Source organism: Brachionichthys hirsutus, unplaced genomic scaffold (genome assembly GCF_040956055.1).
Source record: "Brachionichthys hirsutus isolate HB-005 unplaced genomic scaffold, CSIRO-AGI_Bhir_v1 contig_290, whole genome shotgun sequence".
Lineage (NCBI taxonomy): Eukaryota > Metazoa > Chordata > Actinopteri > Lophiiformes > Brachionichthyidae > Brachionichthys > Brachionichthys hirsutus.
The window spans coordinates 1-18,830 of record NW_027180426.1 but is presented as its reverse complement, the minus strand read 5'-3'; the positions used below and the strand labels follow the sequence as shown (position 1 = coordinate 18,830).

Sequence of the window (18,830 nt, the reverse complement as noted above, 5' to 3'; positions counted from 1 at the left end):
CCAGGTGGGATAAGCCTCTGTGTGCCAACAGAAAAGTCGGATAGCATTTGTGGGGAAAACTTTTTAAGACAAAATTATATGGATTGTTTGGGAATTTCAAATTCAATTATGAGTACATTTTTAAAAGTCTGAAATTTACCCTCAGGATTTTGTTAAAATAGATTCATGAAAATTGTAAATGGATAGTTAACAGACTTAATAACCATAATATAGTAATAATGCTATTCTTATTCTATATGTCAAGAGTCAATTACTTGAAAATCTGGCACTTCATTATCAACAGTTGGTATATTCAAGACATTAGTTACACTTAGAGGGATACTGTACAGGAAACGTCGACTATTTTAGATAAACTGTTTTCCCCAATATGTATTTACACTCCTCGCCAAAAGGCGGCGCTAAATACCAGCGCCTGATTCAGAACCCAGCAGCAGCAGAAGAAGAACGTGCAGTTAAAGATGGCGCTCGCCGGCGCATCACTCGTGCGCTTTAATACGTTGTGTAGCATTGGTAAGTTTATTGTCACAGAAGGTAAGACAGGGTCAATATGGAGCAGAGACGTCCGGTGGTACGCGACGAAGGCCCGACACATCCAGGAGCCTGTTACGTCGCGCTGCGAGACGGAGCGAGGTGAGTGAAAAGGCCTGTTAGCCGGTTTGGCTAACCGGTGGTAGCATCACTCAAGGGCATCACTCACTTTACTTTAAAGGATCCCATGAATGATTGTATGGAGATAACGTGACGTTGACCTTTCTTGTGTGTCTCCCGTATTTTAATAATTAGATAGCGGGAGATCAAACCTCTTGAATGAGTTCCCTGACCCGAAATATCTCTTGAATGCCACCATCTGCCGTTCACTGAGAACCAGCGACCTGTCCCAGCATGTCCAGTACAGCTGCGTGGAACATGCGGGCGTCAAGGTTGGAGTAAAAGCTCTCGTGAGACGGGATGTTTCTTGGGTCCGACGCAAAGCTAAAACGAGTTTTGTGTTTTGGTGTTTCTGCAGAAGGCTACCGTCACCCTGCAGTGGCCCTGCAAGATTCAAGAGGAGGGCCATGCGCGCAGGAAGGATGAAGCGGAGCGATTTGCTGCGGCCGCTGCTTGTCTCAAACTCAGAGTAAGCCGTGTTGGCAGTGAAACTCGGGTGCTTTACTTCCCCCCCGAGGGTTCTTTACGAAGACGTTTGTCCCTTTTCTCTTCCCCTCATTCTTTACAGGAGATGGGTATCATTGGTCCAAATAATCAGCTCCCCAGGAGGAGACCTGTCGGTAGGCAGACACTGCATTTACTTCGAGATGATGAGGACGACTTGAGGACAGAATGTGAGCCAAATAAAGCCGATGATTTAAAAACATCACTTGAAGACTCCAGTGTTGCTGAGGCTCTTTCCCTATTTCCACAACCTAAATCGGTCCTCGCAAGGGTCGTACAGTTGGGCTCGTCTTCCAAAAAAATAAAGGTTTGCAGCTCCATATTTTGCATATTGAAGATCTGTACTTTTAATCCGACATGTATTCTAAATGTGTTGCTGTACTTACAGGAGCTAATTCAGTACAAGACAATCGGCGGAAAGCTCAAGAATTGTCGGCTGACCTTGCACTGGCCAGAAAATATGATGTTCTCCGCCAAATCGACCAAAAGAGTGACGGCGGAGAACAAGGCTGCAGCGCTCGCCTGCATGAAACTGAAGGTGAGATTCTTTCTGGGAAATTGACTCTTCTTTTTTTTTTTTTATATATATATATATATATATATGTTAAATATATTTGTCATGTCACCTGCACCAGGAGCTGAACCTGCTGGATAAGAACAACAACCCACTGACTCATGCCAAGTACCATCAAGAGAAGGTGCAGGAAGCTAGAAAGCAACAGAGGTCCCCTGTCACCGTGGAAATCCCAGAATACCTGGAGGATCACGTGAGAGATTATCTTGAACAGGTGGGTTCCACCTCGGTTGTTTTCGTTTTCCATGCTAAACACCTCCGTTCGGAGAGGCTTCAGTGCGAGCAACAGTTGGTTGACAGGTTTAAAGTTTCTTCTATTGTGCTTTAAATACAAAATGACTTTGAAATCAAAGCAGTGGTGTGGTTGTACAATTCTGAGGTAGAAGCATCTTCCTGCACCAGTAGATGTAGTCAGGGAGAACTTTAAATCTCTGCATGCCACAGTGCCCACAAAGATGTTGGGTCCGGCTGCAGTACTCGGACCAGCAGAGCGTTCTGATCAGCGTCCTTTTAGCTTAAGGCGTGCAGCGAAGATTTCATTGTAAGATCTCAAATCTTCTAGAGACTAAACAATGTCATGAATGGAGCAATGCTTTTTTTGTTTTTGATTAATCTATCATTTTATTTATAATTTATGAAAATCCATGCCTCCCCCCATTCTTACGACAGTACCCAGTGGCGACGGAAGCGCAGAACTTCTGGGAGGAGGAAGGGGCAAGAGGACAGCAGTTGGTGGAGCAGATGCGTGAGGAGGAAGAGGATTTGGTGACTGACGCCATCACGGGTCGGCCGTACCGGCCTCTGTCTGAACAGCAGGCCCGGGAGCTCAGCTTCCGCCTGCAGGAGACCTGGAGCAAGGTGAACCCCGTGCTGGACGTGGAGCTCCCGGTCGATGCCCACCGCCAACGCGTGGTCTCGGCGATAGAGTCCTCCAGGGTGGTTGTGATCGCCGGTGAAACGGGATGTGGGAAAACGACACGGATACCCCGCTTCCTCCTGGAGGAGAGGGGGAGAAGTGGCGCGGGGGCAAATTGCAACATCCTCGTGACCCAGCCTCGTCGGATTAGTGCCGTGTCCGTTGCCCATCGTGTCGCTAAGGAGATGGGCCCTGCTCTAGATCGTTCTGTGGGATACCAGGTAAGTACAGGCCTGCAGTGCTGTTGTTATTTACTGTGATGTTGTACTAGTGGGATGTAATCACTCCAGAGCTAAACTGATTTGTACATAGATGTAGGGATAATGATGAGGGAAAAAAACAGAAGTTATGGTATTTGTTTTAGTAGCCTGGTTTTATCAAACCTTTTTTATTAAAATTAAAAGTTTATATATATATATATATATAATTAAGTTGCGCTTTCAAGTTAATATACCGTTAATATACTTTTTAAAGGCATTTATGTACCAAATTCTATGATGAAAGTATAAGAGAGCTCCCAGCATCTGAGAAAAGGATGTGAAGACATGCATGTAAATACCTTGTACCCCCCCCCCCCCCCCCCCCCCCAATAGGTAAGACTTGAGAGTCGGCCACCAGAGCGGAGTGGAGGAGCCTTGCTCTTCCTCACCGTGGGTGTCCTGCTAAGGAAACTGCAGTCGAACGTGGGCCTGGAGGGAATCAGCCACGTGGTGGTGGACGAGGTTCACGAGAGAGACATTAACACGGACCTGCTGCTCGCTCTGCTGTGCTCCTGTTTGAAGAAGAACCCTCACCTGAGAGTGGTGCTCATGAGCGCTACTGGGGATAACCAGAAGCTGGCCCGCTACTTTGGCGACTGCCCGGTGGTGAAGGTGCCAGGGTTCATGCACCCGGTAAGGCAGCGGTTTCTGGAGGATGTGCTGGAAGAGATGGGACGAAAAATGCCGGTCCAAAAGAGGCTGGAGACCCACAACAAGGTGAGGCTTGGGTCTGCCAGGTTTGTCTGACTGTGTGCAACCTTTTTCACTTTTCCTCGTGTTCTTATACTTTTTATATTTCCCCCTTTTTTTAAGAGAGGAAGCGAAGAGGTTGCACCAGATCTGGATTTAGTCGCTGATGTGATTGAGCACATTGACCGACACGGAGAGCCAGGTAAACGGCAGACTCCCTCTTGCAAACGGTGCTTTAAGACGCTCTCCCTGATATTATTCTTATTTTTCCCTTCGTGTTTCAGGTGCAGTTTTGTGTTTTCTCCCCGGATGGCAGGATATCAAGGGCGTTCAGGAGAAGCTGATGGAGAAACGCCACTTTTCCACAGGCTCAAATGTGATTTTACCATGTGAGGAAATATCCTGCTTCAGAAACATGGGATGTGTCTTTACAGATTTGTATTCATCAATGCTTGCTTTTTCGCCTTCTGTTTTAGTGCACTCTGGTTTATCAGTGGCAGACCAACAAGTGGTTTTCCAGCGCCCCCCAGTGGGCCACAGGAAGATTGTCCTCGCTACGAACATTGCTGAGACCGCCATCACCATAGACGACGTTGTCCACGTGGTGGATACAGGAACTCACAAGGAACAGAACTACGACCCGCTGACTAAGGTTCATTTTAGAGTGTCAGACAATATTGCATCTAGAAAATATAAACTTGAGAATTATAGTTTTTCATGATGTGATCCTGTTACTGAATCTCCAGGTCTCTTGTCTGGACACAGTTTGGGCATCTCGCTCAAATGTCACTCAGAGAAAGGGGCGAGCAGGGCGATGTCAGCCAGGACAGTCCTACCACCTGTTCTCACACAAGCAGCTGGAGTCGCTGGCTCCTTTTCCCATTCCTGAGATCCTGCGGACTCCGCTGGAGAATTTAGTGGTGCAGGCCAAAATCCACAGTCCTAAAAGCAAGGTACCGAAGGAGGGGGGCGCGTGTGTATTTACTTACCTGTTTGACTTCCTTCTTACTTGAAAGGATGACCTTCTGCTTTTGTGTGCACAGGCGGTGGATTTCTTATCCCAGGTGTTGGATAGTCCAGAGCTGGATGCAGTAGAAGATGCTGTCCAAAATTTACAAGACACCGGTGAGTGCCTCACAGCTACTCACTTGTGTGTTGATTGCTTGTGTTAGCCATCGCGCGTCTCCATTCACATGTCGATTGTGAGACTATGGTGTTGTGTTTTTTTTCCTCTGTAGGAATTCTGGATAACCGGGAAATGCTGACACCCTTGGGAAAGCGTGTTGCCTGCTTGTCATGTGACCCCCGTCTGGGTAAAATGCTGGTCCTGAGTGCATTGTTCAGATGCGCGTTGCCCTTGTTGTCAGTAGCTGCGTGTCTGACCAGGGACCCTTTTCACAACAGCCTGCAGAACAGATCAGAAATCAATAGGGTGAGTTGTTTCAACACCTGCTTGTTGATCCATGTCGATTGATGAGCTGACGAGTCGTAAATGTGGTTCTTTGCTTTTCCAGGTGAAAGAAGCTCTGAGTGTCTCGGACTACAGCGACCACTTGGTCTTCATTAGAGCTTTGTTGGGCTGGAGGAGAACTCAGCAGGAGGGGGACAGGCAGGAAAGAGACGAGTATCTGCACGACCATTCCCTCTCCAAAACCAGCCTTCGCTTCATTAATGGTTAGTTTGGATCGCAGGCGCATTTTGGTTGTCGTCATTGTACACTTTAAAGTACTCCTTCTCACTCGGGTCCTTTCAACTCTTTCTCATCAGGTCTCGTGTCTCAGTTCAGCGCAAACCTGCATGAAGCAAATCTGGTGTCTCGGCCCAATCAGTGCCTGCATCAAACGTCTCTCTGCAACAAGCACAGCGACCAGGTTCAGCTGATAAAAGCTGTGCTGCTGGCTGGACTTTATCCCAACCTCATTCTGGTACACGGCAACAAAGAAGTGTACTTTAATACTACTGTGCCATTGTCTGTAATCTTAAAAAAACAAACACCTTCTTGGATCAGAATCCACACGAGGCCCCCCAGAATAAAATGGTTGTGGAAACTAAATGTGCATTTTTCTTCCCTTCTCAGGTGAAGAAAGGCATCGTGACTAAAGGTGGGCGCTTTCACCCAAACAAGGTGTCTCTCCGCATGTCGAGTGGGCCGGTAGTTCTTCACCGTTCCTCAGTGAACAGGTTCGAATGTGCTCCGAAGTTCTGCCACAGCATGGATTCTCTTTGTACATCATACCACTGTCCCGATTTTTTTTGCCTCCCTTTTGACTTTGCAGAGGAAAAGAAGACCTTCCGAGTCGCTGGCTGACCTTTTTCAGCGCCGTCAAGTCCAACGAGAACGTCTTCATTAGAGACTCCACTGTAGTGCATCCACTGGCCTTGTTGCTGTTCGTAAACGGCGACATCACAGAGACGGGTGGGTCACGCGCCGCTGCACCGAGCTTAACGATAAAGGCAGGAGGGCGGAGTTGTGATTTCGGCTTAACAGCATGAGTCTGTAAATGTTTCCCCATAATGAAAGCTATGGGAAAAATATTGTGTAACAGGTGTGGGCTGTGAGCAAACGGCCTGGCACAGGACTGTCCTGCCATCGAGGCTCACATGACATGAAGCTGTTACTGCATTGCCGGTGGTAAATGAGGACGCGTCCCCCGATGCTTCTTTAATGGAGCATTGAAAGATCCTGTTTTTTTTACATGTCCTGCTCCTACATGTCTCTCGCCCCCTTCCTCCCTCCCAACCCAGCCGGTCCAGACAGATGGCCTCAGGTTCTGTCCAAGGTTTCTGCCTGTTAAAGGGAAGTTTTTCCTTGCCTCCATCACCAAAGTGCTTGCTCTTGTAGGACAGGTTGGGTTCTGTCTTTCCCTGCTACACCGGTGAAGTCCCTTGCGATAACTTTCTGTTATGATCTCGCACTATAGAAATACATTTTAATTGAAAATAGGCCCAAAACATCACAGAGGTGTCCCTCAGAGGCATTTCAATGTTTTCACTCTCACACTTGATGTAAATTTCTTTTTTTTTTTTTTTTTAAACCATCTCTCCTCTTGCTTATGTCCCAGTAAACAGAGGCAGAGTGCAAGTTTCATTTCCCGGAAGCTCTTTGGTGCAGTGCGACTTGTCAGTTGAGACCTGGAAGCTGCTGCGGGAGCTACGCACTTCCATGCAGACCATGATGCACCACAACCTCACCAATCCCAGCAACATAATCACCAATGCTGATCAGGATGGACGACTCATCTCTTTGGTGACGCAATTGCTGGGCGATTCAGTCTCATACCAATGTTCTTCATGAATAAAATCAGCAACTGCGAGATGGATCGATTAAGTCAAGCTCTTCAGACCTGGTGACTCGTCCAGACGAAACAAAGAGGACAGTTGTCTTTAATGACTATTATTTGAGACTGCAGAACCAACCGGGACACTTGAAGGGCATGAACGCACAGGCAATAGTTGCCGATTAGTTATATCACAAGCGTCAGAAACAAAGGAAATCCATTCGTTTGGGTTTTTGGACTGGTTTATTAGTTATGGTCTCTGAAGCTCAAGTTGAATTTCATGCGGCCGTGTAAAATGTACGTAAGGTCACAATGTGTGATGTGTTCGCAGGTTACCGGTAACCTAAAAGTAAGTGTGTTTGAATGGATATAATGTAACTACAGATTGTATTGTAAGATAATCTGGATTGTCAGTTCAGATAAAGGCGCTGAATGGAAAAAGAGTTAAGCAAAATCCTTCGTGAACTGGGTGTGGAAGCGGGACAGACGTCTCAGTGCTTCCTCCATAGTCTCCTCCGTAGTCATGATGCTAAATCTGCAGAGGGGAAGAACGCGCAGTCATTTAGAGTCTACGATTACATTAAATTATGATTGAACTCTCGGCCTCTAACTTGTGAATTGTCCTTATAAAATAGCTTTTTTAAGAACGGGCTTATTTATTGTGTTGCAAGATGATTTATAGATATGCCTGATGTGGTAGGTGCCGTCCTTCTGGCCGTTTTCACAACCGGGACTGGCCATCAGCCCCGCCTCCTCCAGCAGGCGAATGCAGTAGAACGTGTCTGGCTCCAGTCCCATGTCCTGGGAGAAGTGGAACCAAACTATCATTTGATTTCCTGTTTTATATTTGGGTCTCTGATGGGGTTTTGTTACCTTGGCTCTCTGGATGGCTTTCGGTGGGAGGTGCAGTCTCGGGAATGTGAAGGTTCCTCCTTCCACAGCTTGACAACAGAAATTGGGTAGACCGTTTATGACTTCAAAGGCTCTCTTGATGTTATGAACCAGCATGTTCCAGATGTTCTGTGTCTCCTGGATAACCAAAGGCATGAACACAACAATGATTCCACTGGAGCCAAGTGTAAAGCTTTTAATATATATATTTATATGTGTGGTATCGGTGGACCATTTCATAAAGCGGATATGAAGGGTCTCCTGGTTGAGGAGGGTTCAGCATCAAATCCAGAGCGATCTGTCCCATTGTTGGTGCACAATTGTTCAGCGAGAACACCGTGGCCATGCATCTTTTGACTGCGGGGTCCAGATTGACCAGCTCCACGTATCCACAACGCAGACCGCTTCTGCAGGGAGAGAGAGAGGAGTCCAGTCAAGAGCTTTTCTCATGCCTTGGGTCGAATCACATCATCTTCCTCGGCAGTGAAGATGAAGGTTTATTCCTGATCCAGAACCAGTTAACAAAACGGGTATTTTAGTCCTTTGTCCTAAATCTGCCACTTTTTGAAACATCTCAGCATTTGAAAACTCACTCTCCCGTTAAGCCTTTGGATACAGAATGGAACGATGCCAGCTCCACTGTGTCTGCAAAAGGAGGCCCCATCTCGCCAAGAACCCTTTTGTACGAGACAAACCCCCTCTTTTCCCCGTAGACACAATCCTGGTACACCTAAGGACGGGAACGCGCAGGTAATCCACATGTTGTTTCCTACATGTTGTCTTTGTAGCTGACGAGGCTTTACGAGCTCACCTCATTGGCCAGGAGGAAGAGCTTGTTCTCCGAGACGAAGCGGATCACCTCTTGAATGGAGGCTCTGCTTTGGACGTGACCTGTAGGTACCAAGGTGTGAAAACAGCCGTGCAACTGGACATACCTCGCTCTGGTGGCGTTTGTGCTACCTGAGGGACTCCCAGGGTTGATGATGTACAGAGCCACAGGATTACACGTCCTCTGTGCGGATTCCAGCGCTCGACGCAGCTCTTCTACGTTCAGCTCCCAGCCATGCTCCTCGCTGAGGTGGTAGGGAGCCGCGACGGCTCCCATCCCAGTTAGAACCGAAATGGTGGCGCAGTGGCCCGGCACTGGAGTGAGCACCCCTGTCCTGAGTGAACCCCGATTTACCAAGGCGGTGAGAAAGGTCTAGTGGGGGACGGTGGGAACCATGTTGACATGAAGCTCACGATGAGTGAACCTTCACAATATGTGCGGATTAGTTACCGTGAGCGACCACAGTGAGCCCGGAGTGACGTAAATGTCTCCAGCTGAAGCGCCGCCATCTCTTCGCTTTATGAACGCAGAGATGCTGTTGATCATTTCTGCTGTATCTGTGTCAGCGTAAGAACCTAAACACAGATACACAAATACACAAGAGATTTGCAACCCCCCACCAAGACTTTCGTAACACGACTAGTTAAACATGTAACCCTTCTCCTGTGATTTGGATAATTGTTAGTTTAGTGAATGTAGCAGGGGACACCACGGGGTGAATGTGCTGGAGGCCACCACAGGGTGTCGCCCTCTCCTGGGGCGCTTCTCCTTAAAAAGGGAGTGGCTGTTGGCCAAGATGATGCCAATTTCCTGTCGGGTGACCAGATTGTTTGCTGGGCCCACATGCATGGTCGAAGCATCTGATGAGCTAAGCCGGTGAATATTTTAATATGTTGATTTTATATATCATGTTTTAGGTTTTAAGTGTGTTTTACTTGATAGGGTCTGTTGAAGACCGGAGTGATTCGAGCTCGGATTCGTAAGGGTTGAATGACTGGGCGTGGGAGAACGACGCCTCAGGTATGCGGCCTTTTAAAGTTTTAGACATATCTTATTAAATGTGTTTTAACAAATAATAATGTTGTACTTGTTTTGGTTATTTCAGTGTTCATGTCGCCGCTGCCTGCTGTCTTTTTGTATTAAGTTTAGTTTGAGTTTTGTTTTGAGTTAGTCCGCTCAGTGTCGTACATCTGTGTTTTGTTTATTGTGTAAGCTTGTACGAGCGGACTAACTCTCTTACCTATTTTTATTTTTGTTTATTTATTCTTTTGTTTCATTCTTTTCTTTTGTTTTGTCACTTCCCTCCCTTGTATCCCGTTGACACTCCAATACCCACCATACCCGATCCTATTTTTACGTGTGGTTTTATTAGTGCATGGGTTTGTGGTGTGTTGCTTTTAAGTTTGCAGTGAGTTGGAGTGTTGACGTTGCGGGTTTTTTCCGCCTTGTAGTGCGGTGCTATTCGGGGTGGACTGGGGACTGGCAGGCAATACGGGATAAGGTGAAGAGTGACTTCCCATCTGTAATTTTGTAATAAATACTTGTAACCCTTCGCCATTGTGCTTGTCCCTCTGTGCCCCCCGTAACATTTGGCGTTGTCGGCAAAGCAAAACAGGGGGAAGTGACTTTTTTTGTTTGGTAAGACAGCAGGAGCGGCAGCAGCGCAGTGATTCCTCGTCGCGCTGTGACGTTGGCATGGATTCAGGAAGTGACAGCGGCGTGGCTCGGGAGGAGCCGGATAGACAGGCCATGTCTCAGCGAATCAAGGATTTGGAGAATGAACTGGCTGCGTTAAGAACTGCACAAGCTGCCACGCATCCAGAAATGCCCTCCACCTCATTTGGAGCAACGGGTGGAGATGCACGAAATGTGAGACACACAGACTCTGTTATTTACGTGCAGCAGGACAGAAGAATGCCTCGGTTCTCGGGTAAAGTGGATGGTTCCGATGCGCTAACACTGGACGAGTGGATCGAGAAAGTGAGAGACTTTGTGCAAACGAGAGGGCGCACTGAGAAAGAACGTGCCCAAATAGTTTTTGACCACCTAGAGGGCGCTGCCCGTACAGAGATAAAGTTTTTGTCGGCTGTTCAAAGAGAGAATGTCGAATTCATTTTTGATGTTCTTAAGGCAGTGTATGGTTGCATGCACTCCCGTATTACATTACAACGTAAATTTTACAACCGTAAACAGCTAGAGGGAGAGTCTTTCCTGGATTATTCACATGCTTTAATGGACTTACTGGATCAGGTTTCCAAGACGGATGTGCATGTTGCAATTAAAGATTTACGTGACCAGTTTTGTGATGGGGTGAGAGACCAGGCACTCAGAATGAGACTGGGAGATTTAGTGAATTCTAACCCCCACTGGACTATACGAGATGTTAGAGGTGAAGCCACAAGATGGATGGCACAACAGGAAAATCAGTCCCCCAAATCCAAATACAATAATGCTTCAGTATTAAATGAAATGTCTGTCTCCTGCGAAAGTGCTGTGTCTCGTCCTTCAGAGTTTGGGGAGCTGGTGTCGTTGTTGAAGGCACAGCAGACGCAGTTGGAATTGGTCATGAAGGCCTTGGTCCCAAGTAGTGCGCCTCCCCCAAGAGTACGTAACTTTCGACCCTCAAAAGCCGCAGATGGAAGACCAATTTGTTTTAGATGCAACGAAGTTGGGCATATTGCACGTAATTGTCCTGCGGTTACAATCCATCCTAAAGATGGAACCCAGTTCCCAAAGTCATCGGGAAACTAGAACCCGCCAGTGTTCAGAGCCAGACATTGGTGGGGGCTTTGCAGGGCTCTAGTGAGTGTATAAGTTCCAAGTCCAAATGTCCAAATGTATCTACTTTGATTGGTGAGTGCTTGGAGGGGGAGGTGGATTTTGATGGGATCAATGTAAATTCTTTGTTGGATAGTGGATCCATGGTAACAACTCTAACTGAAAGTTCTTTCAAGCAAAGATTTTCTCATTTGTCAGATAAAGAACTCAAAGACTGTGGCTGGTTGGGTCTGAGGGCTGCAAATGGGTTAAAAATCCCGTGCCTCGGTTATATCGAGTTCGATATTACTGTGCTGGGTGTGACGCTTCCACGGTTGGGAGTACTGATTGTTGAAGATCCGAGCGACCATTACATGAAAGAGAAAAAGACGCATGTTCCTGGGGTGGTGGGAATGAATGTCTTGAACTCTCTTTATGTTGAGCTGTGTAAGAGATATGGTCCCGACCTGTGGGAGGCGCCAGTGCTCACAGCAGCCCCTCGTGGATGGAGGCTGGCCCTCAGATACTGCGAGATGATGGAGGTCATGGCCAACTCTCCGGACCCTTATTCCATCAGAGTGCAGGGTAAGAAACCATTCTGCGTCCCTGCAGGTAGCCTCTGTTATGTCCCGGTAACATGTCCACAGATGCCTCTACACCAACCTATAGACCTGTTCGTAGAGCCTCTTGGTCCTGGAGAGGGCAGTTTACCTGAGGGGCTATTGGTTTCTCCCTCTTTAGTAAAGGCAGAAAAGGGCAAGGCATTTGTCCCCATTACTAATGTGAGTAAAACAGACGTATGGTTGACACCTCGAAGAGTTGTTGCTACGGTTCAAACAGCCACTGTTGTATCGGCTGACCCGCAGATACAGGTTTCCATTGACTCTCAGAGTTGCATGGCATATGTGTCCAGTCAGGAGAGTGCTGTCGACGACACTGTATTGGATTGGCCGGAGTTTGAAAATCTGCAAGGGAAGGCAAAAAAGCAAGCCAGCGATTTGCTATTAAAATACAACCAAGTGTTTGCAAGGAATGACCTAGATGTGGGCGGTACCAACTTAATAAAACATGAAATCCCACTATTGGATGAAACACCAGTACGGCAGCCCTATAGACGCATTCCTCCTTCCCAATATGATTTGGCACGTTCCCACGTTCAACAACTTTTACAGAGCCACATTATTAGAGAAAGTAGTAGTCCGTATGCATCACCAATTGTGTTGGTACAGAAGAAGGATGGCTCCTTACGGATGTGTGTCGATTACAGGCAATTAAATGCCAGAACTAGGAAGGATGCATTTCCCTTACCTAGAATTGATGAATCCCTTGATGCTTTGGGCGGGGCCCAGTGGTTTACAACCCTGGACTTGGCAAGTGGGTACAGTCAAGTTGAGATGGCGGAGAAAGATAAGGCAAAAACTGCATTCTGTACACCTTTCGGATTGTTTGAGTTTAATCGCATGCCATTTGGATTATGTAATGCGCCAAGTACATTTCAGCGTCTCATGGAGCGCCTGTTTGGAGACTGCCGTCATCAGTCTCTGTTGTTATACCTGGACGATGTTATTGTTTTTTCATCATCTGTAGAGCAACATCTGCAACGATTAGACCAGGTTTTTTCTCGACTCAAAACGCAAGGGTTGAAGGTGAAGCTTTCAAAGTGCCACTTTTTCCAAAAACGTGTAAAGTACCTGGGCCATGTGGTGTCAGCTGAGGGGGTTTCTACTGATCCGGAGAAGGTAGCCGTGGTGCGTGACTGGAAGCGTCCTGTTAACCTGGCCGAGCTTCGCTCATTTTTGGGATTTGCCAGCTACTACAGGAGATTTATGGGAGGATTTTCTAACATGGCTTCCCCCTTAAATCGATTAGTGGCTAGGCTCCTCCCTCCTGGCAGGAAAGGAAAAACGCCAAAAAAACCTTTGAGCGAAGTTTGGGATGCAGAATGTGAGCAGAGTTTTCAGACTCTTAAGAAGGCGTTAATCACTACACCTGTTCTTGCTTATGCAGACTTCCAGAAACCTTTTGTGTTGGAAGTAGATGCCAGTCACGGAGGGTTAGGAGCTGTTCTCTCCCAGGAGCATGAGGGTAAGCGTCGTCCTATAGCTTTTGCGAGCCGTAGCCTAAAGCCCACGGAGCGGAACATGAAAAATTACAGTTCCATGAAGTTGGAGTTGGTGGCGCTGAAGTGGGCTGTAACGGAAAAATTCAGGGATTACCTGCTGGGAAATAAATGTACAGTTTTTACGGATAATAATCCACTAAGTCACTTGGCCACAGCAAAGCTTGGGGCGACGGAGCAGAGATGGGCCTCCGAGTTGGCAGTCTTTGACCTCACACTGAAATACCGTCCCGGCTCACAAAATACTAATGCGGATGCGTTGTCCCGCCAACATGCCATTTTAAGGGAGTCTGAGACTAGCTCTGATGTTGTCGAAGGGGTCCTGGGGCTGCAGGAAGAGATCAGTACGCTGCCTGGGTTATTAAGGTCTGATCTTGTCACACTCCAACATCAGGATCCTAATATTGGCCCTTTTTTGGAGTGTTGGGAGAGAGGTGGGATGCCTGATGCTAGGGAGCGTAATAAGTTTACTAAGGGCACCAGGGAGTTGATAAGGCAGTGGGGTCGTCTCAGAGAGAGAGAGTCGGTGCTCTATCGCCGTGTTTGCACCCCAGATGGACAGGCTGAGCTTGAGCAACTTGTATTGCCTCAGTGTTTGCAAGAAAACATTCTTCGCTCCCTTCACGATGGACAAGGTCATCAAGGCATAGAAAAGACTTTTCAGTTGGTGCGTGCTCGTCACTACTGGCCAAATATGTACTCTGATATAGAGAAGTGGTGTAAAACCTGTGAAAGATGCGTGTTGTCGAAAGCTGTGCAGCCAAAAGTCAAAACGTACATGGGCACAGTCAAGGCGTCACGGCCTCATGAGATTCTGGCAATAGATTTTACAGTTTTAGAGCTCTCCACTGACGGCAGGGAAAACGTCCTTGTAATGACTGACGTTTTCTCTAAGTACACGCAAACTGTACCTACTAAAGACCAGCGGGCTAGTACAGTTGCAGAGGCATTGGTAAAAAATTGGTTTCAGGTTTTTGGTGTCCCGGGTCGCATTCATTCGGACCAAGGAAGAAATTTTGAGAGTAGTTTGGTTCAGCAGCTCTGCAGGTTATATAAAATCGAGAAAAGCCGCACTACACCATACCACCCCCAGGGGAATGGCCAGTGTGAGCGTTTCAATCGCACCTTGCATGATTTATTGCGTACCCTGCCACCCGAACAGAAACGCAGGTGGCCTCGCCATCTTGCACAAGTGACATTTGCTTACAACACCGCTGTACACCAAACTACTGGCAGGACACCGTATTTTTTAATGTTTGGGCGGGAGCCACAGCTGCCCGTTGACTCTCTTGTTGGAAACAACCAGGGGGAGGACCTTCCTATGGAAGAGTGGGTAGAAGAACACCAAAAATCTCTAGCGGCAGCCTATGAGATGGTACAACGAAGGGTGGATGACAAAGTGGCTCAGAGGGACTCAAGGAATCAGGATGTACCCGTGGCGCCGGATTTTGAGCAGGGAGATCTAGTATACACACGAAATCATGCAGTTAGGGGTCGGAATAAGATTCAGGACTTTTGGGACCCAGCTCCATATCAAATAGTCCGTCCACCTCCGGCTCGAGGAGTAGTGTATTCTATAGCACCTGCAGGTCAGGACGGTCCTCTGCGACAGATACATAGGGCTGAGATGAGGAGTGTGCCTGAAAGTAGAGGGGCGGAGGAGACTGGAGCCGGGGGGATAGAGAATCCTCCCTCTGACGAGAATCCTCCCTTTGATGGTGACCTGACCAATGTTGTCATAGACCAGGATGAACTCGAATCCCTCCCTGGATCAGAGAGTGGAAACTGTAATGCTGGAAATGTGTCTGATCAGGTTCTTTCAGACCAAGAACCCATGGGAGAAACTGATGCATCTTTAGTTTCTGGGCCCAGGAGGTCTGAGAGGAGAACAGCTGGGCAGCATTCCAATCCGCATCGACTGCCTCAGTCGGTGCAGGTCAAGCCTTGAATAACTTGCTGATTTGAGTACATCGTCGGGTCGCCGATGCACGCTGCGGGGGAGGAATGTAGCAGGGGACACCACGGGGTGAATGTGCTGGAGGCCACCACAGGGTGTCGCCCTCTCCTGGGGCGCTTCTCCTTAAAAAGGGAGTGGCTGTTGGCCAAGATGATGCCAATTTCCTGTCGGGTGACCAGATTGTTTGCTGGGCCCACATGCATGGTCGAAGCATCTGATGAGCTAAGCCGGTGAATATTTTAATATGTTGATTTTATATATCATGTTTTAGGTTTTAAGTGTGTTTTACTTGATAGGGTCTGTTGAAGACCGGAGTGATTCGAGCTCGGATTCGTAAGGGTTGAATGACTGGGCGTGGGAGAACGACGCCTCAGGTATGCGGCCTTTTAAAGTTTTAGACATATCTTATTAAATGTGTTTTAACAAATAATAATGTTGTACTTGTTTTGGTTATTTCAGTGTTCATGTCGCCGCTGCCTGCTGTCTTTTTGTATTAAGTTTAGTTTGAGTTTTGTTTTGAGTTAGTCCGCTCAGTGTCGTACATCTGTGTTTTGTTTATTGTGTAAGCTTGTACGAGCGGACTAACTCTCTTACCTATTTTTATTTTTGTTTATTTATTCTTTTGTTTCATTCTTTTCTTTTGTTTTGTCACTTCCCTCCCTTGTATCCCGTTGACACTCCAATACCCACCATACCCGATCCTATTTTTACGTGTGGTTTTATTAGTGCATGGGTTTGTGGTGTGTTGCTTTTAAGTTTGCAGTGAGTTGGAGTGTTGACGTTGCGGGTTTTTTCCGCCTTGTAGTGCGGTGCTATTCGGGGTGGACTGGGGACTGGCAGGCAATACGGGATAAGGTGAAGAGTGACTTCCCATCTGTAATTTTGTAATAAATACTTGTAACCCTTCGCCATTGTGCTTGTCCCTCTGTGCCCCCCGTAACATATACTTTCAAGAGATTGCTCAAATGTTTGGGGGGTGGTAAAGGAATTTATTTTAGCTTAACCCTTTAAAGGCCGCACCATGAAGTAATCGGCAGAACACGCTAATTTTTGGAAAATAAGTTCTTAATGGAACCTTCTGACAAATGTGTCAAAAATGAATAAATAAATGAATATATCATTTTTTTAATAAGTACTCTAATTTATGTAACTTTTGCAAAATCCGGATTTTTTTCATGGAAAATGCAGATGCATGTGTTGGCTTGGATCAATCAGCTTTTTTTCGGGGGGGAAACAAAGTTCTGAAGTAGAAATCTCAAAATCCTGAAAAGCCATGTGTATCAAATATGATACGTTTGGCAATAAAGAGTTAAAAGTGATTAGCAGAATGGGAGGCTGAAATTATAAAATTATATTATTACAGTTGCACAGCTACAGGATAATACTTCAACATGTGCGTTAAATAGTGTGTATGTCACTTTGTGTTTTGTAAAAACATCTCTCTAACTTATTGGGGCTTAGCCCCCCCCCCCCAGGGTCTTAACATAGAACCACCCCTGCAAGCGAGTATTTTGTATTTCTCTTGGCTGATCGTTGGTTGGTGGGGGGGGGGGGGGGGGGGGGGGGGGGGTTAAGCATGTATTAGATTAGAGCATATCTCAAGCTCTATTTGCAGTAGAAACATAATACTTGTATCCTTAGAAAGTAAATGTGTCCCCTTTTAATATCAATAGTAGCCATGATTACCATGAACTTTGTACAGACATTGACTTCTCCAAGGTGACCCCCCCCCCCCTCCCCTTGGTACTCTTGACAAGTTTATATTTGTATTTCAGAGTGAAGTATTTCGATGGATTTTAGAAGGATTACCTTGCAAATTTGTGCCAATATATTTTGGTGGTTTGTGAACAATTTTCATTTCATCTTGCAGCAATTTCAGTGAAAAGATTTATCAGATTATTTTATTCACTTATCCTCCTAATTGTTTTACTGTTTGTAGTTAATAAGTATTAACTACAGCAGGTAAATTCTGGTAGTAATATCTCAAAACCCAGTCAGATCAAACAATACTAGAAGAAATTGTGATCCTTTCAGATTTGCACACACAGCTCTTACCGACACTCCCCCCATTACATCTTCTCAGCAACGTTTGAGCCCTCTGTTTGACGTCCACTGGCAGTCTGTCACTCTTCATAAGCTGAGGGTAAATACAAGTTGCAAGAACCTGTAGAATTCATTAAGAAGACACAAGTTCAATGACACAAATGTTGTTAAAAGAAAAAGATGCACATTTCCTAAAGGACGAGTCTTTGACAGCGATAGATTACCTGTCTGACAAAGGACAGAGGCTTCACACCTGCCCGGTGCGAGTCATCCCAGCAGATATCAATCACGTCTTTGTAAGGCTTTTTGGCTCCCTGTGGACAGGAAGATTTAAAGGATCGGTTCCAGATATCACATCACATGTTGGAAAACTGACTCTTGAATCCGTATGCAGATAGATATCTTATCCCTTTCCTTTCCTTTCCTTTCCTTTTTTTTTTTTTTTTTACCTGTCTGAGCTCTTCCTTGATCTGGCTAGCTCGTCTGGTCAGGACTGAAGACACCAAAGGCTTAATGTTCCTCACATTTTGATTGATTTCATGCAAAGCAGACATCTCTATAGTTTATCTTTGATTCCAGCAGAGAGGCGTCTGGCATTGAGCTAAGTTCTGTCCCACGCGGCAGTTTGCAGACAAATGCAATTGCATGTGGAGGGATTTCTGTTTTAAGATAAGGACAGTTTAAAAATTAGCACCTCTGTTATATACTAACTGTTCTGACTATGCATGATTACACAAACCTACCTAATACCTAATCTAAGACTCGGACAATTCGTATTTATATATCATCGTGCTGGGATCCTGGCGTTCATTCATGAACATTTCAGTTACACAATATAGAAGAGCAATGGCCTTGTTTGTTTGCCGTTGTTTTAATAAATGCGAACACTGTTGCTTTTATTTGAAAAAATAAATTAATATTTTTTAATTAATGCCACTAATTCCTCCACTTGGTTGGTGGGAATCATGGTTCGATTTTAGGGGTTAGGGTTTTTATGCAGCATTAAGAAAAACGTTTTGAACGGATTTATTACACTTTGCTGTGGATCTGGTGGATGTTTATATGGAACTGAAGAGAAGAAGGACAAAAACAAGACATACAAAATGTAAATGTGGTGACGAGACCACACGCAGGTGTCGCGAAGAAGGACGCTGTTGAGTTGGGCAAAAGATTAATGTTAGAGCTGTGTCTGCAGATTGTTTGTTGCTTTATAATTACTTGTTTTATAGCTATTTTATAGCGTTTTTTGCGTCCATTGTAATAAATGGCTGTACCAAACTGCAATCCGAAACTTTCTCTGATGTTCCAGTGCATAAAGAATGAAATAAATTATCATTTCCCACGTATGCCCTTTTATGTCTGAA

At 46.1% G+C, this 18,830-nt stretch overlaps 2 protein-coding genes across 2 annotated transcripts; one reads left to right on the top strand and one right to left on the bottom strand.

Annotated features, from left to right (window-relative positions):
- Positions 1-458: 458 nt before the first annotated feature.
- On the top strand, positions 459-6,887 carry LOC137914829 (ATP-dependent RNA helicase DHX30-like). The gene is made up of 19 exons (XM_068758324.1): positions 459-630; positions 784-920; positions 1,007-1,117; positions 1,217-1,459; positions 1,541-1,690; positions 1,788-1,940; positions 2,396-2,863; positions 3,236-3,630; positions 3,718-3,794; positions 3,877-3,981; positions 4,069-4,244; positions 4,339-4,545; positions 4,636-4,717; positions 4,831-5,024; positions 5,107-5,266; positions 5,360-5,517; positions 5,670-5,773; positions 5,869-6,008; positions 6,655-6,887. The coding sequence occupies exons 1-19, from the start codon at positions 459-461 to the stop codon at positions 6,885-6,887; spliced, it is 3,465 nt and encodes a 1,154-aa protein (XP_068614425.1).
- Positions 6,888-6,952: 65 nt separating this feature from the next.
- On the bottom strand, positions 6,953-18,020 carry LOC137914831 (alanine aminotransferase 1-like). The gene is made up of 11 exons (XM_068758326.1): positions 17,916-18,020; positions 17,691-17,780; positions 17,479-17,587; positions 9,041-9,165; positions 8,722-8,962; positions 8,573-8,652; positions 8,355-8,491; positions 7,994-8,168; positions 7,744-7,899; positions 7,559-7,671; positions 6,953-7,405 (listed from the first exon to the last, which is right to left on the bottom strand). The coding sequence occupies exons 1-11, from the start codon at positions 18,018-18,020 to the stop codon at positions 7,315-7,317; spliced, it is 1,422 nt and encodes a 473-aa protein (XP_068614427.1). The 3' UTR covers positions 6,953-7,314.
- Positions 18,021-18,830: the final 810 nt, after the last annotated feature.

Coding starts and splice junctions, on each gene's coding strand:
- LOC137914829 (XM_068758324.1), top strand. CDS start 459: ATGGCGCTCGCCGGCGCATCACTCGTGCGCTTTAATACGTTGTGTAGC. Junction 1,691..1,787: donor TCGCCTGCATGAAACTGAAG/GTGAGATTCTTT, acceptor CACCTGCACCAG/GAGCTGAACCTGCTGGATAA. Junction 5,025..5,106: donor ACAGATCAGAAATCAATAGG/GTGAGTTGTTTC, acceptor TTGCTTTTCCAG/GTGAAAGAAGCTCTGAGTGT.
- LOC137914831 (XM_068758326.1), bottom strand. CDS start 18,020: ATGTCTGCTTTGCATGAAATCAATCAAAATGTGAGGAACATTAAGCCT. Junction 17,588..17,690: donor CTCTGTCCTTTGTCAGACAG/GTAATCTATCGC, acceptor TGAATTCTACAG/GTTCTTGCAACTTGTATTTA. Junction 7,672..7,743: donor AAGCCATCCAGAGAGCCAAG/GTAACAAAACCC, acceptor CACTTCTCCCAG/GACATGGGACTGGAGCCAGA.